The following is a 23,967-nucleotide window of genomic DNA, read 5'->3' as shown; positions in this document are numbered from 1 at the left end:
TGTAGGCTTTATTTCAGTAAAGGTATAATATTTGGCAGCTACTCACCTGAGTCTGCCTGCTCCCCCCTTGAGAGTGTCCTATCACTTAATAAATCCTCACTTTACTTTCTTGACGCAGGAAGAGTAAGTCGTAATAACCTCATGGAAAAGTTTATCCTTCATTGACATAGGTTTACTGAGAATTTGATTCACCTAATTTCAGCATCTTGCTCCTCTTTTAACAGAAGCCTAGCCAAGGAATTTCACTGATTAGAAGTTGACTGCATTGTATCTGGGTTATCAAATGCACATAGTCAACTCTTACGATTCTAATCAATCTCACATTTTTTCTCTCTTCAAGTAAGAAAAATGCTACAAATGTTGTAGATTAGAACTCTGATTTGAAGGTGCAAAAATTAGCATAGCTAGAATTAAAACAGTGGTTCTAAACCCTTGATTCACATTAGAATAATTCTGGGAGCATTTAAAAAATACTAATACCTAGGTCCCACTCACAGAGATCCTGACTGAACTGAACTGAGGTGAGATCCTGTTATTAAATTATTTTAAAAGGTTACCAGATGACATTAATGTGCAGTCACCATGAGAACCACTGAGTTAAATTACAAAGTTATTTTTTAAAGGCACAGCAGTTTGTTTGTTTGTTTGTTTGTTTGTTTGTTTGTTTTTGGCCTTTTTTGGGGGGCAGGGCTTAGGCTTATTTAGTTATTATTTAATTTATTTTTATTAGACAGAGGTACTAGGAATTGAACCCAGGATCTTGTGCATGCTAAGTATGCACTCTACCACTGAGCTATACCCTCCCCTTACAAGGTTAATTTTTAAAATAGCCTTTGTACTCAAGATTACTACAAATCTCATTTCTCTTCAAATAAGTCACTTAAGAGGGTAAGACTTTAAAAAAGGAAAAGTCAAAAATTATTTCTCATTTGTTACTCTAGGATAAAATAGTTGAGTTATGCTTTATTCTGGAACAAAGAAAAAGAATTTTAACATCACAGGAGTTTTCTACTGGTGTAATCATTTGGATCAGACCCCCTTCAAAGTGAAAAAATAGGAATATTGTTCATAGTGAAACTATGTTTTCGTTACTAGCAACACTTTTAACCTGTTTTCTGACCAGGTGCCCTAATCAGCAATATCTTTACTACACAGTAGAGGTGAGGCAGAAGCAATTCAAATAATCCTGAACTCTGGTGGGACAGCTCTTTGCTGTTGGCTAATCGGCCATTTGAAATTCATAATAAAAACCACATCCCCCTAGCAACAAATTTTCCTTTTAAAATTCTTTTTATATTTGTGTATGCTGTGCTGGCTAGTGAAATGGTGTCTCTGCAAGAGAGTCTGAAAAAAGAAATTAAAAAATGCACACAGTACAGAGAGCTAGAAGGAAGAGGGTAAATACAAATCATCAGAAATGACCAGATGCACATGCTGTTGGCTCATATACCATCACCACCTTCCAGCCAACCAGTTTGTTATCACTACATTTGAAGGTTTATCCACAAGCATCTTGTTTGTGCTCACAATCTCTAGAGATTTACAAATGTAGATTTAATGGCAATAGCAGTTCTCCCCTTCTAAGTCTAGTTTTACTTTCTAAGTCAACAAATCGTTCATTGTTTTGATCATCCCATACATCATATTCTAAGACTTAAAACATACAAGAAAAATAGGATGCTTCAGAAAAATCCTGAAGATTAAAGCCCTTCCTATCTTCAATCCATAGGTTGGCTACTCAGTTGAACTAGGACGTATCTTAATGCTAATAACTTTTAAAAAGTTTTAAATCCTTCATCTTGAACTTAGTATTTGCCACATTAATTATTCTCTCTCTCCCAAAGCCATTCTCCTACCCCACAAAATGACTACATGTGAAAACCTCCACAGAAGTAGCCATCTAGAAGGATGTTGCTATATTGAGACACTTCCCTGTGCTAGAAGAGAATGCAAACCTATAGTTTAAAAATGTAAACGATTCTAAACTAAATAACTTGTACATTTTAGATTTTCCTTTCTTTTCATCTGCCTTTTCCACATTTGATTCTGGAGGGTAGCTTTTCCTTTTTTCCTTTCTTTAATAGCAAAAGGCTAACCACCTCTCCCTTTCATTGGGCTATTCAAACATAAAATCTGTTTTGCCAGAGGGAAAATGCATTCTCTACAGTGATACAGTATCCAAGCAAAGGAATGAAATAGACCATAAAAATCTGTATCCACCTCTCTTCCTGTTTGGCAGGACAGGGGTGGGGTCAGAAAAGCAGGGAAAGGGGAGAAAGAAATAAGTTGTATTCTTACGAAGTAAAGTAATACAACAAAGTTTCCGGACCTACAGGCTAGGGAAGAAATAATCCTATAATGGTAAGAATGCAGCTGTTTCTAGCTGAACCCCTACAAGCACCCAGTTGGAATCCCAGCTCAGGCAGAGCTCTTGTGCTTCAAGGCAGGACGGCAGTAGGTCTGGGGATGGGAAATGGAGAGAAGCCTCAGGAGTCTCACTGGCTGCTGCAGCCACTGGTACCTTAACCTGCTCTAGTCACTGCCTACATTCTTTCTTATCTGGAGCCAAAGTGAAACTCCTGCAGTTAGGGCCAGTGTCTTCTTCCTCTGTGACCTCTCCCAGTCCCACGGTCACCCTGCTCTTGGGCAGACAGTCCCTCTTCCCATTGTGGAAGCCTCCAATAACCCTGTGCATAGCAGAGGGAGCAAATGGCCGCTTCTACCCTTTATCTGGGTCCCTAGAGGCTGAGTAGGACTGAGAGGGGCAGAGGTCTTTTACATTCCTCTCCTCTCTTCCGGGAAAGCCCCAGGAGATGTAAGGCCCTTCTTTGCCCCAGCCAAATTTCTTTCCACTCATTCACAGATTTCTTTTCTTCTCCCCATGTATTGCATATGAATGATTTTCTCCTCTCTTTAGCTTTCCGTGAATATCCATAAAACTAATTTATTGAAAAGGAGATTATACATTCTCCTAGAGTAAATTCTTTTTCTTTTAATTTCAGCTTTATTGGGGAATGACTGACAAATAAAATTGCAAGATATTTAAAGTGTACATAATTGGGATTTGATACATGTACACATTGTGAATGATTCCGCCCATTTGGTTAATTAACACATCCATCACCTCACATATTTACCTTTTCTTTCTTTCCTTGGTGAGAACATTTAAGTTCTGCTCTTTCAACAATTTCAACTGTACAATACAGTGTTATCAATATAATAGTCACTATGTTTTACATTAGATCCTCAGACCTTATTTATCCTGTAGCTGGACGTTAGTTCTTAGGGTAGATTTGATATTTTATGCCTAACCCCCACAGCCTTGGGCCTGGTAATTTGTACATGAGAGTCAATAAATGCTTGGTGAATGAATAGATACATGCATAAGTGAAGGAATGAATATAGCTAACCAAAATTCGTATTTCTGTTATCCCAAGATTGATAAAAAGTTATTTATCTTCTACTCTTCATTACAACAGTTAACTTCTATTTCAAATAGTTATCAAGATCTCATACCACTTCCTTTGAAGAAAATTCAAAGTGAGGATTTTAATCAGTTTGCTCTCCAAATAATTCTGTTTTCAAGTTTAAGCCTTCAAACTGGGAGGGAGCTTTCAATCTCCTTTGACTCAGGGGTAGGAATAGGAAGGTGAGAAAAGAGTAATAAGTGTGGGAAATACTCCTTTAGCAAACAAAACAGGAGGAGGATTCAATACCTTGACAGGTAAAGCCAGCCAATTACATGTAACCACTTTTGCCTCCTGAAGAGGAAAAGACAACAAACCTGACTTAAATGAATAAAAGTTCTGGCAATAATATCAATCAATTCAGGGTAATCTGCAAATATATAGACCCAACTAATTTTTTCTAAGACAGAAAACTATTAAAACTAGAGTCATCTTTTCTCCCAAAATGTGTTCAGCTTCATAAAAATATTCTTTATGTGGACTGCCATGTACTGGTCTCTTTAAGACAGAATCAGTCAAAACAATAAGCCAGTCCAACTCCAGAGGACTCCACTGCAGAGTGAACAGAATGAATCTTGTAGGATCCTATATATAAGGAGACTGGTACACATTCCATCACTGATGATGCTGCCTGCTGATAATGAGCTCAGTGAGGGCTGTCAGCTGAGATCTGATGTCAGCACTGTCCCTGCTCATCACTTGACACTGAGAAAGAGTATAACCTTTCCACCCTTAGTCTGTCATCTGCAAAATGTTGATAATAAATGAGTGTTCATGTGAGTTCATCAGTTAATGTTCTCAAGTACAAGGGAAATGAGCACCACTCCAGCTATTGGTGAGTCACAATGCCATTCCAGACTCTTCGTCATTGCTGAATGAAGTACAACCAGATAAACCAATGTAATAGTTGACTGAGGTCCTAAAATAGTGATCACCTTCAATGTGCCATTAAGGTGAAGTAAAGACAGTTTAACAGCAGGTAGTACTTATGGTGAAACACTGTAAGAGTCTCCACTGATGAAACTTCAACAGTATTTATAGAATATTTACTATGCACAATAAACATTTTGAAATAGACAGAACCCAGATTTTATCATCAAGGTTTGTAGAAACTAGTTTTAGCCCTGGCTATCAAAGGCAGTTATTCTACTGGAAGAGATATGTAAAGTCAACCTAAGTCATTTTCTAACTTCAGCCTGATTCTGTGGGTAATTTGCAATAATTAAGCAACAATGGGGGGTCAGACGACATCACTAAAATTTATAACATCTCATGAAATGTAGTTAGACTGACTCTCTAGTCTAGGATTTGTAACATTACTTTGACTTAACATTATTAAAAGCCAGAACACGTTAGGTCTTTGTACGTGGGGAATAAAGGTCCAGCGGCAACACCAATACCAAACAGTTGTCACAGGGTAAAGCCCAGAAAAAAAATGTGAAAAATTCATCTCTTAGTGGAGGAGACTCACTCAAGGTTCCAGGGTGCAACATTTATCTACTTTGATAGGTATGCTTTGAGTGGAGATTACTATGCATACAAATATACCATACTATTCATATATGCACTCAGTCCAAGTCACTTATTTGCTTTCCCAGATTACCTGGCTGAGTGAGGCTTAACAGATAAAATAATAGGTTCTATCTCAGCTGCATTTAAGAGCCAACTTTATCCACAAAGCTTTCTCTTGAATCACCAAATGCTGTATAAAGACAAATACCTACGTACATTGGAATCACTAAAGATTTCTGATTCTTCACATTCACAGCAAAGTAATGCTGCGGATTCACTGTCTTCCAAATGAGAGCTCTGTAACACAAACAAGATCATTTCAGAGATCCAGATAAGGGGGCTGCAAGCATGAGGGGAAAAGCCAGCAGAAATCACTGTCAATGTTAGCTCATCAGTGAGAAGCTGCAATTCTGATTAGTAATGGCTGCTTTGGAGAGAATAAAGCCAAAAAGATAGTTGGTTAGGCAAATTGATTGAGGAGTGTTTGATTAGATGAAGCATTTTCTGTGGTTTCCAATTTGGGCAATGGGATGTCTTTTTTTCTGTAAAGATGGTGCTACTAACCCTTCATGGTATATACTCTGGACTTTCCCCAGAATGGAGTAGGTTTGTCTTCACTTATCCTCAGATTCAAAGGTATATATTTGATGACTGTTTAGAGATAGGTTTTAGAATATAACATAGGACATGACTGAGGGATCTAACCACTAGCCTGGCCTCATTAGCCCTCGGCTAACAAGTATTTATAAGAGCCAAAGAACATGCCCTACCCAAGTTCCACTGACAGATGCCAGAAAACAACTTAAAACCTTTCTTTTCTAATCTTTTTCAAAATCTATCTAGAAGACAGATAAGGAAAATGAGACAAAGGAGTGAAACAATTAGCTGGTAACACAAGAGTATTCTCCCCTTATGAATAACAGCAACACAAAAATGAGAAGAGAAAAAGCTCCAACTCTGACCCATTAAGTTCCATTTAACTGTTCGCTGTTGGGTAACAGCTGCTGGAAACTGAGCATAGAGAGGTATACACTTATGTCATCAAAACTACATAGAGATGTCTATACTTATGCCATCAAAACTTCACACTACCATATGATCCACCTATCTCACTTATGGGTATAAATCCAAAAGAATTGAAATCAGGATCTCAGAGAGCTAGCATTATTCACAATAACCAAGATAAGGAAACAACCAAAATGTCTACTGACAGACAATGAATAAAGAAAATGTGGTATATACATGCAATGGAATATTATTTAGTCTTAAAAAAAAAGAAGGAAATCCTGCCATATGTGACAACATGGATGAGCCTGGAGGATATCATGCTGAATGAAATAAGCCAGTAACAGAAGGACAAACACAGTGTATTCCCATTTACTTAAGGTATCCAAAAACAATCCAACTCACAGTAGCAGAGTAGAATGGTGGTTACCAGGGGCTGAGGGGGGAGGAGAAAATGGGGAGTTGTTGTTTAAAGGGTATAAAGTTTCAGTTATGCAAGATGACTAAGTTCTAGAGATCTGCTACAACATGCTGCCAACTGTATCAACATAGTACATTTAAAATTTTTGTTAAGAGGGTAGATCTCATGTTAAATGCTCTTACCACAAAACCAACCAACGACAACAAAACCCTTAATGCTTACAAGAAAACTTCTGGATGTAATAGATATGTTTATTACCTCGAGTATAATGATAGTTTCATGGGTGTCTGCATATGTCCAAACTCATCAAATTGTATACATTAACTATGAGAAGTTTTTTGTTTATCATTTATACCTCAGTAAAGCTATTAAACAAAAAAAAACTTCTCACTACCAGTGGCTGAAACTTAATTATATACAACTACTTTATGGTTGTATAAACTTAAAGAAAGTAAAGTTCATAGTTCCTACTTCTGGTAACTGCATTTTCCTTGTTTATTTCCTTCTTATTTTTTTCCTACCCTCATCCTTTGCCTACTTTTGGCTTTTTTCCTTACAACCAAGTCCTATAGTCCATGTTCTCTCCCTTTTCCTCTTTCAGAAAAAAAACAGAAACAACTAAACACTTAAAATCATTTTTTAAGTCCTGCAAATTCAAAGTCTCTTTATTCCTTACTCCCTTGCATTTTGGAGGAATAAAAAATAAGAATATTCACTCTCCTTTGTCTTTTTAAAAAAAAAAACAGTCTACAAAATACTTGAAGACTTCTAAAAGTCATGTTAGAAAAGCTTAAGGCTGAATAAATAACAAAATATTTGAAGGAATACAGTAGAAACCAAAGCTGCTTTCAATTCTCCCAAATTCTCTATCACAACAATGATGATATAGGTAATATTAAGCATATCAAAAGTGGCTTGTCATTGCCAAAGGGTACACAAACAGAAAAGAGAGAAAAGTACACACTGATTAATCCAAATGACGCTAGTTAAGATTTTAAAGTTTTCATTCTTGTCAGTATTTCAGCATGTTTACACAAGCTCTTTCAAAATGATCTTTGAAGAAAAAGGTCCTTATATGTAAAATGAAATATTAGACATAAAAAAAGAATGAAAGTCTGCCATTTGCAACAACATGGATAGAACTAGAATGTATTATGCTTAGTGAAATTAAGTCAGAGAAGGACAAATACTATATGTTATCACTTATATGTGGAATCTAAAAAATAAAACAAACAAATGTATATAACAAAACAGACACAGACTCACAGATATAGAAAACAAACTAGAGGATATCAGTGGTGAGAGGGAAGGGGAGGGGCAACATAGCATGGGATTAGGACAAACTACTATATATAAAATAGATAAGCAACAAAGATATATCATACAGCCCAGGGAAATATAGCCATTATCTTGTAATAACTTTAAAGGAAGTATAATCTATAAAAATACTGAATCACCATGCTGTACATTTGAAACTAATATTATAAATAAACTGTATTTCAATAAAAAAGATACTTGCATTCCTAAAGTTATTTTAAGACTTTATTGCATACTTATTAATTGAAATTCAAATAATTATGATACAAGGTATCAATTTAAGTATGCTAGTAGCATTAAAAATAATTGGTTCATGGAACAAGTATTTACTTGCAACCAACATACTTAGTTCTAAATTAAATCCTAAGAATCCTAAAGGAAGACAAAGGACATTTCAAGTTCTTTCCTCTGCCTTCTGAGGTACTTGGTAATTCCAATTCTGGGTCCTACAGGTTGAACTGTCTTATTTACGGCTATTAATGGAAGAAACTTTCACATATTGAGGTATGGGGAAATCATTCTAATTTAAAACATGATTTAACTTGAATTTTATGCTAACTAAAACAGCCTGCTTGTGGCCTATCAAACATACATTTTACATTGTACAATTCCCTATATAACACTGAAGTATTGAGTTCACAACAGGTCATTCATTACCATTTAACTGTATCCCTACTATGCACTAACCATTTTTCCTGGTGCTGGATTAGCTATAGTAAAACTCAAACAAAAAGGGACAGATAAATGAACAGGTTCCAATAATAGTTTTTAGTTTTTGTTTTTTATGGAGATGCAAAACCACAAAGATAAGGATATGGCTCTGTGGAAATATGCTGCTTTGGCCCAGTATCATTGGAGAAAAACAGGGGCTAAAATTGCTGAGGAAAAAACATCCATATATAACAACAACTGCCTCTAAGCAACAATTATAGTAATAAAATGTTGCAATTTTTATATGGAATGTATGATGCAAAGCCTCATGTACTAAGAAGGATGTTTTGAAGAGTGTTAAAATCTGTAACTTGTGCAATTACCTAACAATTTGCAAGCAAAAGTCTCAAGAAATAATCCCACTGAAGTCAAAACCTGTTGCTATTGTTGTCTCTTTAATTCTATTTTTCTTACAGGTTATGTGATTTTCAGAAGCAGAAAACATTAACTATTATTACATTTCTATCTTTCCTTCTTTCCTGTGTGTTTTCTCCCCCCAACTTTTTTAGGAGTTCTAATTAAGTGAATACATAGCAGTTGTTCTTAAAGAAACATGAGACTTTGAAAATACACTATTAGACATCAAACAATAAAATACATGTATACCCTAAAGCCTGATGACCACTTTGGGTCTAACAGCTTTTAACCTTTAAAGGTTAAGGCAAGAAGTGTGTCTCATTTAAAATCTGACGCTTAGGTATAACTGGATTGAATACAGCAATTTCATAGCCTAAGGATGACCCAATTGAGAAAACTCTCTCTGCAGTTCCTAACACCAAGTTACACATTTAAAAATCATTCTTTCTTTCTTTTTTCTTCTTTTTAAAAAATTACATCCCCATGATTCATCATCTATTTTATAACTGGAAGTTTGTATCTTTTGACTTCCATCAACCCATTCTGCTCACCCCCTGCCCCTAGCAACTACCAATCTGTTCTCTGTGTCTATGAGCTTGGTGAAAAACATTGTTTCAATATGTAATACATGCACATGGTAAACAAGATTCAGAAGGTGTCAAAGAGTATTTAAGTTTTCCTCCTGTCCCTGTCCCTGACACCTCCTAGTTCTCCACAATCCCATTGCCAGAAGTAATCATTATGCCAGTTTCTTGGGTATTTTTCCTGAGATATAATGTATACATATATACATGTGTGTATATCCTTTCTCTAAAATATATAGTGGAAGCACACCATGCCTATTTTTCTGTTGTTGTCTTTTTAACTTATTGCTGTTTACAAATTTTTAATTGTGGTAAAATAACATAATTTACCATCTTAACCATTTTCAAGTGTAGAGTTCATTGGTGTTAAGTATATTCACACTGTTGTTCAACCAATCTCTGGAATTTTTTCATCTTGCAAAACTAAAACTTATTATACCCATTAAATTTTTTTCATTTCCCTCTGTCGTAGCCCCTAGCAACCACTGTTCTACTTTCTGTTTCTATTAGTTTGATTACTCTTGATCCCTCACATAAGTGGAATTATATAGTATTTGTCTGTTTGTAACTGGCTTATTTCACTTAGCATAATGTTCTCAAGGTTCATCCATGTTGCAGCATGTATCAGAATTTCCCTCCCTTTTAAGGCTGAATACTATTCTATTGTATGTATTTACCACATTTTGTTTATCCATTCATCCATGATTTATTTCATGATTTTTGATCATTCCACAATAGTTCATTGTATAGAAGTTCCATAACTCAGTTTATCAGTCTCCTATTATTAGATTCAGATTACTTGTAATTGCAGTTTTCTCATTTGGTGTATCAAATTACCACAAACTTGATGGGTTAAACAACACAAATTTATTACCTTACAGTTCTAGAGGTTAGGAATCCTAAAATCAAAGTGGTGGCAGACCCATGGTCCTTTTGGAGGCTATAGGGGAGTGTGATAAATTGAGTCGTGTCCCCCACCAAAATTTACATGTTGAAGTCCTAACCCCTAGAACCTCATATGTGACTGTATCTGGAAGTGAGGAAATTAAATTAAAATGAGGTTATTAGGGTGGGCCCTCATCCAATATGACTGGTGTCCTTATAAGAGAAGAAGATCAGAACACAGATACACGTGAAGACAGAAGACAGACATCTACAAGCCAAGGAGACAGGCCTCAGAAAATCAACCCTGCCAACACCTTGATCTCTGACTTTTAGCCTCCAGAAGTGTTAAAAAAAAAAAAAATTCTGTTGTTTAAACCATCAGTCTATGGCAGCCCCAGCACTATTAACAGGGAGAATCTGTTTCCTTGCCTCTTCCAACATCTAGCAGCCACTTGCATTTCTTGGCTTATGGCCCCCTTCCTCTGTCTTTAAAGTTAGCAAAGGCAGGCTGAGTGTTTCTCACATCATATCAATCCAACCTCTTCTCTGTCTCCCTTTACCTCTTTTAATGACAGTGTCCCCTACTCCGATAATCCATGATAATCTGCCCATTTTAAAGTCATCTGATTAACAACCTGAATTCCACCCAATCTTAATTTGCCCCTTTACCATGTAACATAATATATTCACATGTTCACAGGGGATTAGGACAAGGACTCTTTTAGGGGGTCATTATTCTTCTGCCTACCACAGAATCTTCTTTTCTGCAAGTTTTACTGGGGAAAACAATTGTGTTTAAGAACCCAATATTCACACCAGTATAGTGGGAAGCACAAAATTAAGCGACCAAGCAACACTATAGCTATATATTTTGCCCTTAAAGACGATTCTTAACACTTAGTAGCAAAAGCAGAATGTTTGAAATTGTTCTTTTCTGGATGATAAATTGGATTTGATCCAACCACAGTACTTCACACAGGCCTCCATGTAATCAATGGTACAGATCTGCAAAACAATTGGCTGGTATTAACGATACAATCTATGGCCATTGAAGGACAGTAATGATTAGACTGAGTCAACTTGAAAGTTTAAATCAGAACGAATTGGTGGTTCCTCCTTCTAAGCATCCACAGTTCCCTGCACATATGTTTTCTAACCCTTATCTCTCTACTGCAATTATTTCAATATATATTGTTTCTCTCCCTCTAGACTGTGAGCTTCTCAAGTTGTATCTCTAGGGCCTGGCACAGAGTAAGCATTCAATGAATGTACAATAAATAAGTGACAGCATTACTTGTTGCAATTCTTCCTTGTTGCCAATAACAATAACACAAATTGAAGATGAGTTATAATCTTTGTGTATAGTTTTGCTTAAGAGACCAATAGTCTTCACTACCCTAAACACATGATCTTTGATTAGTCATAGTAGCAACAGCTTCTACTGAAGAGCCAATTGTTACATGAGACACTGCCTCTGTTGGGCTCCAAGTCAATGAGGAGGCTTTAAGCCAAAAGAGCATCTTCAATTCTCAGAGCTACTTAGCAGGTTGGCTTGTCAGTGGCTGAGGCTGTCCAGGTAGTCATGCTACAGGACTCCCTAACTCTGGCTTGCACTTAGCCCATTTCATCTGCAAAGGACTGCTGCTTTCTACACTCTTTGTATGTAATTCACAGCTCTTTTATGGCCTTGCTTTTCTATTCACTTCTCCCTTCAGAAGGAATATGGTCTCTCAATCTAAATCTTAGCCATCCTTCAAAGCACCACTTAAATCCCAGAATTTCAGGAAGCTTCAAAATGATGACTTCAGCCTCACTGATCTCCCTCTCCTCCAAGCCTTCACAACCTTGGCAGGGCCTGGCAAACTACAGCCTGTTTTTATATGGCCAGCAAGCTAAGAATGGTTTTCATATTTTAAAAAAATGTTTCCAAAACTGAAGGATTTATTAGTTTCAAAATAACAAAAGCCACCTGGCTTTGGAACCCATCTTGTTGTGGTTCCAGTCTTTTTCATCAATGGTTGTTCTGCACATAGTTGTGACTTTTGTGTGCTTGTGAGAAGAGGTGAGCCATCTTGGCCCACTCCTGGTTTTCACATTTTTAAAGGATTTTTTTTTTTAAAGAAAAGGCAAAGAAGAACATGCAATAGAGACCATTTATGGCTGGGAAAGCCTAAACTATTTACTGTTAGACTTTTAACAGAAAGTTTGTTGACCCTGGCGTAGAGCACATAATTCAGCCTAATGATAAACTGCGTAGAACTGTCTCCAACCTTTACATGGATCACAGTCTTATCTCCCTGTGGTTTTACTGAGATACAACTGACATATAACATTGTATTAGTTTAAGACATACAGTATAATGATTTAATGTATAGATTTTTTGCAGATTTAGAGGTTTTGCTTGTAATTTTTTGAACATCTGCTTATGATAGTACCTCAGATCCTATACAAATGCCATTACTTGTACCAGCAAATTCACACCCTCATACAGAGATGATTTGAATCTATTTTTTAAAAAGTCCCCAAACCTTGTCATCTCCTTGAGGTTTTCTTTTTCTTTTTTTTTTTTTTTTCTCTTTTCTTTTTCTGATATGACCATCTGTCCTACAAGGGCATGTTTCTGAAACAGGAGAAAAAAACTTAAGCAGTGATTCTCAAAGTGTGGTCCCCAGACCACCAGCAGCAGCCTCACTTGTAGAATGGTTAGAAATGCAAATTCTTAGGTTCCACTCTAGATATATTAAATTAGATAATCTGGGAGTAGGGCCCAGAAATGTGTTTTTAACAAGCCTTCCAAGTGATTCTGATACACATTAAAGTTTGAGAGCCACTGGTCTAAAACATTTGTATCCATTAGATAGCAATTAAATCACGGCTTTAGAACCAGAATGATGGAATCACATCACTCCAAAACCAACTCTTGATAGCAAAACCAACAAAAGGAAAGTGGTGAGTAAGGAAAGTGGCCAGTGAGATATAAAAGCAGTCATTCCTATGCATAGGTTATTCAGTTTATACAGGGGCATTACCTATATTTAATGAATGTTTACTTAAGGCAACTAAGCTAGGTATCATGGTGGATTCTAAAAAGTAATCATCCACAGAAGTAAGAACAAATTAATAAATAAGTAATAAACAAATTCATAAATACAGAGAAAAGCAAAGAAGCTGGTAGAAGGTACTCAATCTTCATGAAAACCGACAAAAAGAATGGAAATAAAATAGTAGCTGCAACTCAAAACTTCAAGATCTGGAATCTCAAGATACAAAAGAAAAATTCTGGATTTATGTCTCTATTGCTAATTAAGTGGCTCAAAATTAATATATAATCTGTAGAGAGACTGGTTTGTCTCAGTTTAGTCAAACCAAATATTCTATTATTTTCTGGTTTTGGTTAGGATTCTGCTATTAACAAGTTAGCTGCTTACTTCCCTCGTGTTCTGTGTAGGAGTTTAAAAAAAAAATCAGTTCTGTCAACTTCATGAGCTGACAGCAGGCTAGCAAAACAAGGAGGTACAGAAAGTTTAACTCCACATCTACTGAAAGCACACAGTTCTTGTTCACCCCCATATATTTGGTAAATTACCCTACATATTATCTTTCGGTCTTTAAAACCTTAGCATTCTAATTCTTTATTTTCCTCCTCAGACCAATGTGTGAGAACTATCTGTGGTTTAAACACAACTGTTAATCGCCCCAACCACCCCCCGACACAAATACCTTTAAAATTTGTTTGTATAGCTTGATTTGGAACTTGGGCTATGAGAGTGAATTGGGTTTTAGACATGCTAATGTGTATGCCATGTAATATGACCACTGCATGCTTCTGAGGATGTGCAAAGAGGTGAAGCTCTGTTTTCCTTTGGGGAACACAGATTTGAAGAGCAAAGAGAAGGCTATTTTAGAGAAAGTAGGGGAATTCAGGAAACAAATTAGAAGACAAGAAGACACTGAGTAAGAAAGCCTCCCTTGGACAATTGTCTGGGGATGTGTGCCAGGAAAGAAAGATAAGTGCAGAAAGATTGCTGTTAACTGAGATAGAATCCTGAGACATTACCAAGTCAGGTTTCAGATGATTGTGAAAAGAGCAGTTTTTACTTAGAATCAAGGATTAGGCCTATTTCCCAGTAAATAAAGAGCTTGCTTCCTTCTGCAATAAATAAGAGAACTAAACGATTTAGCTCTAGTACTAGAGGAGGAATGTAGGTTGACTATCAAAGAAGGCTAGAGATACCTAAAATTAAGGGCTAACAAGTTGAACTGGGAGTAAAGTGAGTGACAATTTTGTATTTGTAATTAATTTCCTACATTTCTGATCACAAGATCTCTTCACATTGCAGAAGGGTCATTTCTGAATTCTAATTGATTAACTGGACTATGATGAAAGAAGCTGCCAAGAAGGAGCTGAAAGATTGTAAACCTCATATATAATCTTTCAAAGAAATTCTATTTAAAAAACTAAAAATAGAGATACCATATGATCCAGCAATCCTACTCCTGGGCATATGTCCAGAGAAAATTCTAAGTCAAAAAGACACATGCACCCCAATGTTCACAGCAGCACTATTTACAATAGCCAAGACATGGAAGCAACCTAAATGTCCACTGAGAGATGAATGGATAAAGAAGGTGTGGTATATATTTCCAATAGATTACTACTCAGTCATAAAAAAGAATGAAATAATGCCATTTGCAGCAACATGGATGGACCTAGAGATTATCACACTAAGTGAAGTAAGTCAGGCAGAGAAAGCAAATATCATATGATTATTGCTTAAAGTGGAATCTAAAAAATTTATACAAATGAACTTATACAAAATAGAAACAGACTCACAGACATAAAAAAAACTTACAGTTACCAAAGGGGGAAGGAAGAGAGTGATAAATTTGGAATTTGGGGTTAACAGATACACACTACTATATACAAAATAGATAAAGAATAAGAACCTACTGTATAGCACAGGAAACTATATTCAATATCTTGTAATCCTATAATGGAAAAGAATCTGAAAAATACATATGCATACAAACACACGTATATATAAAACTGAATCACTTTGCTGTACACCTGAAACACTGTAAATAATCTACACTTGAATAAAAAAATTTTTAAAGATGTGTAGCATACAATTTATAAATAATAGTGAAATATACAATACTTTTTATTGTTATAAAAAACAAAAAGAAATTCTCTACAGAGAAATAGTTACATCAACAGTTCAAACTATCTGAGGGGAGCATCACTGAAATACCTCTCCAGAGTTCTCCTTCCTGATCCAAACTCTCAACATGCACTAAAAAAATCACACTCAGTTTTGGGTATGGCAGAGGTACTAAGATCCTCAAGATCCCTCAAGATCCTTAGATTCATAAAATTATTTAAAGATGAGAGAAACCCAATTCAGAATCGTCCTTGTCTGTCTTTTTCTCCTCAGTCACCCACATTTCAGAGGCTGAGACCATAGTGAGATTGCCAAGCTCCTTGAGGGAAATTCCCATGCAGGTAAGAGACAAGGTGATCACCAGATATTCAGTTTCCACCAGAGAATTCTAAGAATACCTATCAAACATTGGCCATGGGCCTGTGAGTCCACCCTGCCCCACTTAATGGGGAGAAAAACAGACAGACTTTTCAGCCCTCTCATCCAGTATCATAAAAAATAACCTGGAAAAGTGGGACTTTATGGAGAGCTAATAGCAGCCTAGAGCTAACTGCAAATTGAGCAATACCAGGAAATGAGCAAAGGGATAAGAGTGGAAGTGTCTAAAGAGATTCCAGACATCAAAGGGCAATGCCCCTGAGCCACAGGAGTTTATGATAACCGCTATCCTTATCCTAGAGAAACACCTGGAACTTATGCATGGATTTCTTGCATGGGACATCAGTCAGCACAAGGAATAACTCCAGGCCCATGTGGGACCCCCTTAGAAAGAGGAACAGCCCATCAGGAAAAGTAATGGAACCCTACACCCTCCAGAAACTTTAAATCTGGACCATATTTTCTGTACGTCCTCAGATCAATGTTAATTACCTCATGTTGGTTTGTCAAAGGAAGGTGACTAGAAAGATTCAAATAAAAAAAAGTTACCCTACTAAAGTGTTACATTCCCATTGGAGGTTAAATAAACAAAAGTCCCCACTACCAAAAACCCAACTTTTAGGTCCAATTTGAGTAGAAATCAGACTAAAAAGTGTCACAGAATAAAACTTTCTCTGATAAAAAATCTCTAATTTCAAATTTCTGAAGCAATGTCCTCTCTTCTCTAATCCTCAAATAACTGCAAACTAAGATAAATGGATAGACCTCTCTTGTGTTTTGAAGTTCTAAATTGTCTGCTTAAAGGATAAGAAACAGTTTTATATTTTGACAAAAAGGTCACTTGTGGTTAGGGCTCATAAAAGTCCGTTCTCTGAGGACTGTTTATAATTTACATGTAGCCAAGTAATACCACTCAATATACCCAGTTTCCTCAATTTCAAACAATCAAACAAAGAAAGAGACTTTAAAATTTTCTTACTGAAACAGTTTTTCACTTTTCTGTGTATGTTTTAGCATTAGACTCTGAGTCTGACAAATTTTCCTGGCTAGTTATTTCCCACTTACTCCCAAACCTATAATGGGCCTAGTAATCCTGTGAACAAGTAAAAAAGCATTGTCATTTCTAGCAGTAGAGAATCTTACAAAGGAAGTAGGCACTTCCTTTGAAATTATGAAAGTTTTGATGTGTTTAGGGGGAAAGTGTAGTTATACTTTCTGTCCCACTTGACCAAAGGGCAGCTGGGAATCTCAAGAGGCAGACAGTGTATTCATGTTCTCCCAGCAAGACCCTCAACAATAAACCAGTCTTTGAAAGTCTCCCCAAAATACAGCAATCAACCAAGTCCTACTCATTTTTTTTTCCAACCTGTAGGCTGAGAGACCTGTGAACAGCTTGTGAAATCAGTTTAGTGGTTTGCAGCAACATGGCTTTTTTTTTTTTCACTGAGCAGAATAGAAAATATCAGAATACACTGCATGAAGGAAGAGGAAGAATTGCTTCATGAAACTTCTGTTTTAGATACGTATGTGTGTGCAGCACCTCCATAAGCCTACCAGGTCATAACGTGAAATGTATTTCTCACAGTGGAGCTCAGTCATATGAATTTGAACGTTATTCCTCTAGACTACAAGTTTCATGAGGAAAAAGATCAAGTGTACCCAATTCACTCATTCTGTATACCTAGCAACTGCACACAGTGCCTAGCATTTATAACATGCACTCAGTAAATATTTGTTGGCTGACTATTTAATATGCATTCTATTATTAATACTGTGGTCCATAAATCAAAATATGGATTGAATCCAAGTAATTAGAAAATAGTTTTTATGAGGCACTGAAAAAACAACATTTGATTAACAAATTTAACAATTCCTCCCTTGCTTGCCCTTTGATTGATGTGCTAAACAAATGGTAAATCCCAGCAGGAAATGAGAAAAGGCAAGGTCTTGGGAACTGACAAACTAAATGATTACCCTTAGGATAATCATTGTGATCTTACTATGTACATATTCTGACAGATATATATACAGACTTGTACAGTGGGAAAAGTACAGAATTTAGAATCAGAAGACGTAACGACAACCAATGACTAAACAACCTTGGACAAATTGTTTTAACTTCTCTGAGCGTAATTTCCTCAACTGGGAAAACAAGTTGTGACAACTATAATTGGTTACCAAAATATAGGTGTAACTTCTAGCAGAAAATATAGGAGAAAATCTTTGCAGCGTTAGGTTAGTAGGCAAAGATTTCTTAACGACACAAAAAGCACAAATCATAAAAGAAAAAATTTATAAAATGGATTTCAAAAAAAAGTAAAAACTTTTGCTCTTTGAAAGACATTCTTAAGAAAATAAAAAGTAATCTACAGACTGGGAGAAATATTTGTGAAATATGTCTGACAAAGTGCTTGTATAGAGAATATATAAAGACAAGTATCTTAATAAAAAATAGGCAAAATATTTGAACAGACCAAGATAGCAAATAAGCACATGAAAAGATGCTAGCTAGGTGTACCACTTATTGACGGGAAAATAAATAAAGAAATAAAGTACAGATCATGATATATAACATTAAAGGATGAAAAAAATCCTTTCTGAACTTTTACCCAGATAATTAACTACTAATGTAGTAAACTTCTTGAGGACAAGGACAATGCCTCCATAGAGTAGGAATTCAATAAATTTTTATACCTAGTGTACTGTGAATGAATTTAAAATCATAATGTATTTAAAATGCCAATCATGCATTTTTTTAAAAACTGCAGAGCAGTATTTAGCATGGTAGCAAGTTGAATAAATGAACTTCCTTAGAATTATGTAATTGCTTTGAACTATCTATGGCAATAAGAAAATAATTTAAAGTGCTGAATTAGAGCTATTGGCCATCACTGAAAAGCAATCATTACTAAAAAGAATCATTTGGCATTTTCACTGCCATTTTTACTTATATAAAGAAAAATAATTTAAAGACATCTAACTCAGTGACACAGATCAGAATCTCTGGTCAGCTAACTATGACCTCTATTTCTTTCCATTTTGTTTTTTAAGGTTGAATCCTTGGGGCACATCCTAACTTTATGTCTATTAAAAATAAAACTATACCTTCCCTTTGGCCCAGCAACTCTGTTTCTAGAAATCTATTGTAATTATGTGAAATGACATTTTTCTAATGTTATTCATTGTAGCATTTATTATTATAACAAAAGCCTGGACACTGGAAATTAATTAAGATACACCTACGCAATGGAATCCTATGTAGGGATAATAAAAACAAGGGAGCTTTTTATGTACTAATATGGAATATTTCTAAGCTAGACTAAGTGAAAAAAAGCAAGGCACAGAATATTGTAAATAGTATGGTATCATTAGTATTAAAGAGGGGAATGGCACACGTGCATGCACACGCACACGTACACACACATCTGCTTGTCTATGCATAGAGTACTTCCAGAAAGAGACACAGAAAATGAATAACATTAGTTATATGTGAAGAAGAGTAATGAATGGCCAGGGGACAGAAGTAGGAAGACTTTTCACTATATACTCTTTCATGACTTCTTGAATTTTGAATCTTAGGAATATGTTACCCAGTTTAAAAAAGAAAAGAAGAAATAAACTTATAAATCAAATGCTAACAATGAAAGAATTTACTTAGCCTTTTAGTAGTAAGCAAGTCCCAGGGAAAAACAGATTTGATTAAACTCTGACATGTGAATGAGGATACTGACAAGTGTCAGAGAGACACCTATCTGGGTCTGTGTGAGCTCCTTTGGAGACCTGAAATACTGATATTATAAACCCCAGACCTGTACATAGCATCATTCAGACACTGATTCAATAAATTCCTACTGGAATTACCATTCCTTATTTGTCCATTTGATAGACAAAAATGATGGTTTTAAAGTTTCTCTTCATTATCTGTAATTTTTACCTCAATACAAAATGGAGAAGTAGGTTTTCTTGTGATGGAAATAAGATAAATGAAGTCTGGGTATACTCAGAGGTCAAAAGTGAATCTTTCAAGGGTGAACTCTAATTGTACACAAAGTCCTCTAAATATGACCACAGCATAGAGGGGCAACTAAAACAGTACCAAGGCTTTCTGAAGTTGAGAGATTCCCTTAAGCATTTCTAAAACTTCTCACATGAGAAGGAAGGGAAGCAATATATGGAATTTTAGGAATGAAACTCTGGTTAACAGGGTTATGGGGCATCTGAGAAGTCACGGGATAGGTCTGACTTTCTCAGAGGGGAGGCTGCATTTTTTTTTTTAATTTCCAACATCTGCTATTAAAATTAGTTCTGGACAAATGTTTGCAGATGCAGAGCAGCTGGCAGTCTTGGCTGCATTTTGCCCATTGGTAGATCATAAGCAAGTCAATGAAGAAGGACTGTTGAATTTTCGATTTGTGTTTCAGTGTTTTCAGAGACCTGGCAAATTTATGTTCCGAAACACTAGATTCAGAATGTTAATATCCTACTAAACACTGGTTAGAGCCTGAGATGTTCATAGTGGTATTGAAAGTTTACATTTAGTCTCTGAAGACAATAAAACTTGAAAATACATTCTCTTGCAGCCATTTCTAAGCAAATCTTTTTTATACTCATGTGGAATAAAGGTATATTATTCTATCTACAGTAGTGCTTTCTGACTCACTTGATTTTTTTTAAAGAAATCAGAAGATAAACATGTCCTACTTCACTAGTTAATCAAAAATGTAAAATAAAACAAGATACAATTTTCATCCTTTAGACTGGCAAAGATAAGAGACTATAAATGTTTCCAAAAGCTATTAACAAAAAGAGAAAAAGGAACTCTCACACACCAACAGCTGAGAGAGTAAAATGGTAAATTTTTCTGAAAAGTAATATGATATTTTATCAAAGATCTTAAAAATGTTCACTATCTTGGACTCAGTAAATTCCAGAATTTATTTTAAAGAAATAACCAGAGATGTATAAAAAGATTCATGTACAAGATATTCCATACAGAATTATATATATTACAACTCAAATATCCAACAAGTAATAGTTAAATTACAGCACATTGAAATGGTTATCTTACTAAAACACAGGGAGACTCTTATTGCAGCCAAATCCTTTAATGAGCCTGATTCATTTTTTAAAAACAGAAAAACAGTGATGAAAAGCAGTGGTCCATTAGACATACTTGCTTTTTGGTTTTCAAAGTGATGGAAGGATAAAACAATTTCTTTTGAATCATGTGCATGTTGGTTTTAGACTAATTCCAGCTCTGATTCTAGAAAACTGAGAGTTTACAGCTTTAACTTTATTTCAGCATATAACAATAGGAACTGGTGACTATTAGTACCCACTGGACATAACCGGACAGTACAACATTAGCATGAAGACTTGGCTTCCATCCTAGAAACAATACAATAGCAACAATAAAAATCAGTGTGTATTCCTACGCCTAGAGCTTACGTTAAAAAAGAAAGGCCAAACCTCCCTCCCCCAGCAAAAAAGTTTAATGATATTTACATAAGGTTAGGTGGATACAGGAACAACTAGCGTAGTGCTCTCTTAACATGGTGATACAGAGCACTGAAGGAGGGATTATAGTGGCAGGTGAAAATTCTTAGTAGCTTAAAAAGTATTTTTTTGGCACAGGTAAGATACAAGTAATAAGACTCTGAAATGCTTCATGTTTGAAAGAAGAATTTTAAAAATTAATTTTGGTGAGTTTTAGAGCTACAGGGTTAATGGAACAAGCATGCAAGCCAACGTGCAAGCAAAACAAAAATATCCATACTTACTAAGAGGTTACCTAAAAAAATCAAGAGAAATAGAATTGGGTAGGATGGCTTTTAATACAATTTTTTTTTAAGTAAAGAGACTTTAAATGTACAACTGGCTCGAAAACCTCTAAAGAAACATGTAGAACAAACACATGGAAATAAGAAAATTTAAGCAAAGGCTACATATCAAGAAGAAAAGTTCAACTTTATCATCATTATCTCCCAAGGCAAACATGTCAACATTTACTATTGGTATAGGGCATATGACCTGAATAGAGCAAATTTTACATTACTTGTAACTCCAATTCAAGGGAAGGTTCCCCTTAACATTCTGTTTTTAGAAGCAGTTATTGACAAAAACACAGACTGACTGACTGATTTATAAACAAGCTTCTAGGAAAAGTTTTTTTGACATTTGGTATTTGGCCCAGTTCCTTCTACTTTCTGCATCTATACTCCCTTAAAAAAGAAATGTTCAAAATAACAGCTTATTTCCAGATATTAAAGAAAGATAATTAACAGGAGTTTTCAGATTAACATTTTTAATGAAAAAAATTCATAGTTGTGTTTATTGACTATGAGTTGTGAAAGGAGAACAGAGATGCAGAATTCTCTACAATTGTCTGAAAACATCTAACTGGATCCGAAAATTAAGTTAATTAGGATGTTGTGGAATCTCAAAAGATAAAATTATCTTAAGTCCTCTTTTCTCTCTAACTCTCTCTCCTAAATGATATTATTAAGCCACAGGACTTTAAATATCAACTGTTCACTGATGATTCCCAAATTTATATCCCTAGGCCAAAACCTCTCCTGTAAGCTGCTAAAATCAGAAAGCTGGAGTGGTCTTTAACTTATTCCTCTGCCTCATTCCTCTAAGCCCTGCAGGTTCTACCTCAAATCTACCCAAATCTTGTCTTACCTGCAATAACCTCGCTACTGGCCTGCTTGCTTCCACCCTTATCTCCTACAATTTGTTCTCCACACAGCTGCCAAAGCCATCTTTTTTAAAGCAGAAATTACGGTCACTCCCATGTTGAAAACCCTTCTATGGTTTCCCCATCCCACTTGGAAAAAAAAATTCCAAATTTCTTACCGTGGTGTACAAAGTCTTACATGATCTGGCCTTTGCTTATGTCTCTAGTTTTTTTTGTTGTTTTTTTTGTTTTGTTTTTTGTTTTTTCATTCTGCCTTGCTATATGTTGATCCAGCCACACTGGCCTTCCTTCAGATTCTCAAATATGCCAAACTGTCTCCACCCCAGGCCTTTGAACGTGCTATTCTCATTGCTTAGACTACTCTTTTCCTTAATTTCCTATGGCTGGCTCCTACTCATTCTTCAAACCTAAGTATGACTTCTTCAGAAAAGCCTTTCCTAACCTCCAATTTTAGCACTGTTCCCTATGTGTTTCAGTCATAGAATCATCACAATTTGTAATGACGAACTTATGTACATACTTAATTCTATCTTCACTACTATACAGTGTAAGCTTCATGAGAGAAGGAATTATGTCTGCATCATCAATGCACACTTATTGCCTAGTACAGTATGTGACACATAGTGGTGTTCAATATACATTTTTAGAATTAATAAATCAATGAGTGAAGTTTTTTTTAAGGCAATTGGAGAAATATATGGAAACAGTGAGATGATCAAGAGAAACTGGGCTGCAAATACTATCACACCAGCTTACTCAGCATTCAGATTTCTTCCAGATTTCTACTATAGTAGATATTCCATATTAAATAATGAGTTACTAGTCATAAGTATCAGTGAAGGCATATGAAAAAGAATGAGATAAAAATCTAGACATACCCTACTGAATATATTACACTATGATTATAACTAGTAAACTTTAATGGTACAATATGATACTTATGATCTCAAATTATTAATTATCTAAGCTACACAAATTATGAATAGGCAGAAAAATAAGCTCCTAGCAGCAAGTAAACAACTGAAAAAGTCTGGTTCAAGATTGGTTGATTTTATTATGTAAATCATAGGAAATCTTTAACAATAGAGCACTTGGTATTATTATTTTTCATAATTATACAAATTGTATACATTAATGACTAATTATATGAATTTCCTCTAAACCTCATGTCTGTACATTTTCTTTTTAAAGATGTGCTCCGGAGTCTATAGTTTTAAAATTCCATGGTGTAAAGTCTAAGAACTAAAATATGATGACCATATTTTCAAAACAAAAAAATCAGAATGTATGTTGACAAATATTTCAAACTAAGAGTAATGAAAATCTTAAATATTAATATCTCTATATTACAGACAAGAGCACAGGGACGCAGTAAGTAATTTATCCAAGATTAGTATAAAAAACATCAGGTTTTTCTTACTCAGAGGCTTATGCTGTTTCCATTTTGTTAACAGTGATTTCTGTTGTT

At 35.4% G+C, this 23,967-nt stretch overlaps 1 protein-coding gene across 3 annotated transcripts in view; it reads right to left on the bottom strand.

The window, feature by feature from the left end:
* SSH2 (slingshot protein phosphatase 2) overlaps positions 1-23,967 on the bottom strand; it is a 216,413-nt gene that overhangs the window by 155,730 nt on the left and 36,716 nt on the right. For 2 of the 3 annotated variants that reach the window (XM_032457535.1, XM_032457534.1), the window contains exon 2: positions 5,196-5,276. The exons of the other annotated variant lie outside the window; for it this stretch is intronic. In XM_032457535.1, coding sequence (XP_032313426.1) covers positions 5,196-5,276 — 81 coding nt within the window. The remainder of the gene's footprint in view (positions 1-5,195; positions 5,277-23,967) is intronic. 3 annotated transcript variants of the gene reach the window in all.

The sequence above is a fragment of the Camelus ferus genome, chromosome 16 (assembly GCF_009834535.1).
Source record: "Camelus ferus isolate YT-003-E chromosome 16, BCGSAC_Cfer_1.0, whole genome shotgun sequence".
Lineage (NCBI taxonomy): Eukaryota > Metazoa > Chordata > Mammalia > Artiodactyla > Camelidae > Camelus > Camelus ferus.
The sequence above is the reverse complement of the archived record's forward strand: the minus strand, read 5'-3'. Positions and strand labels throughout refer to the sequence as shown.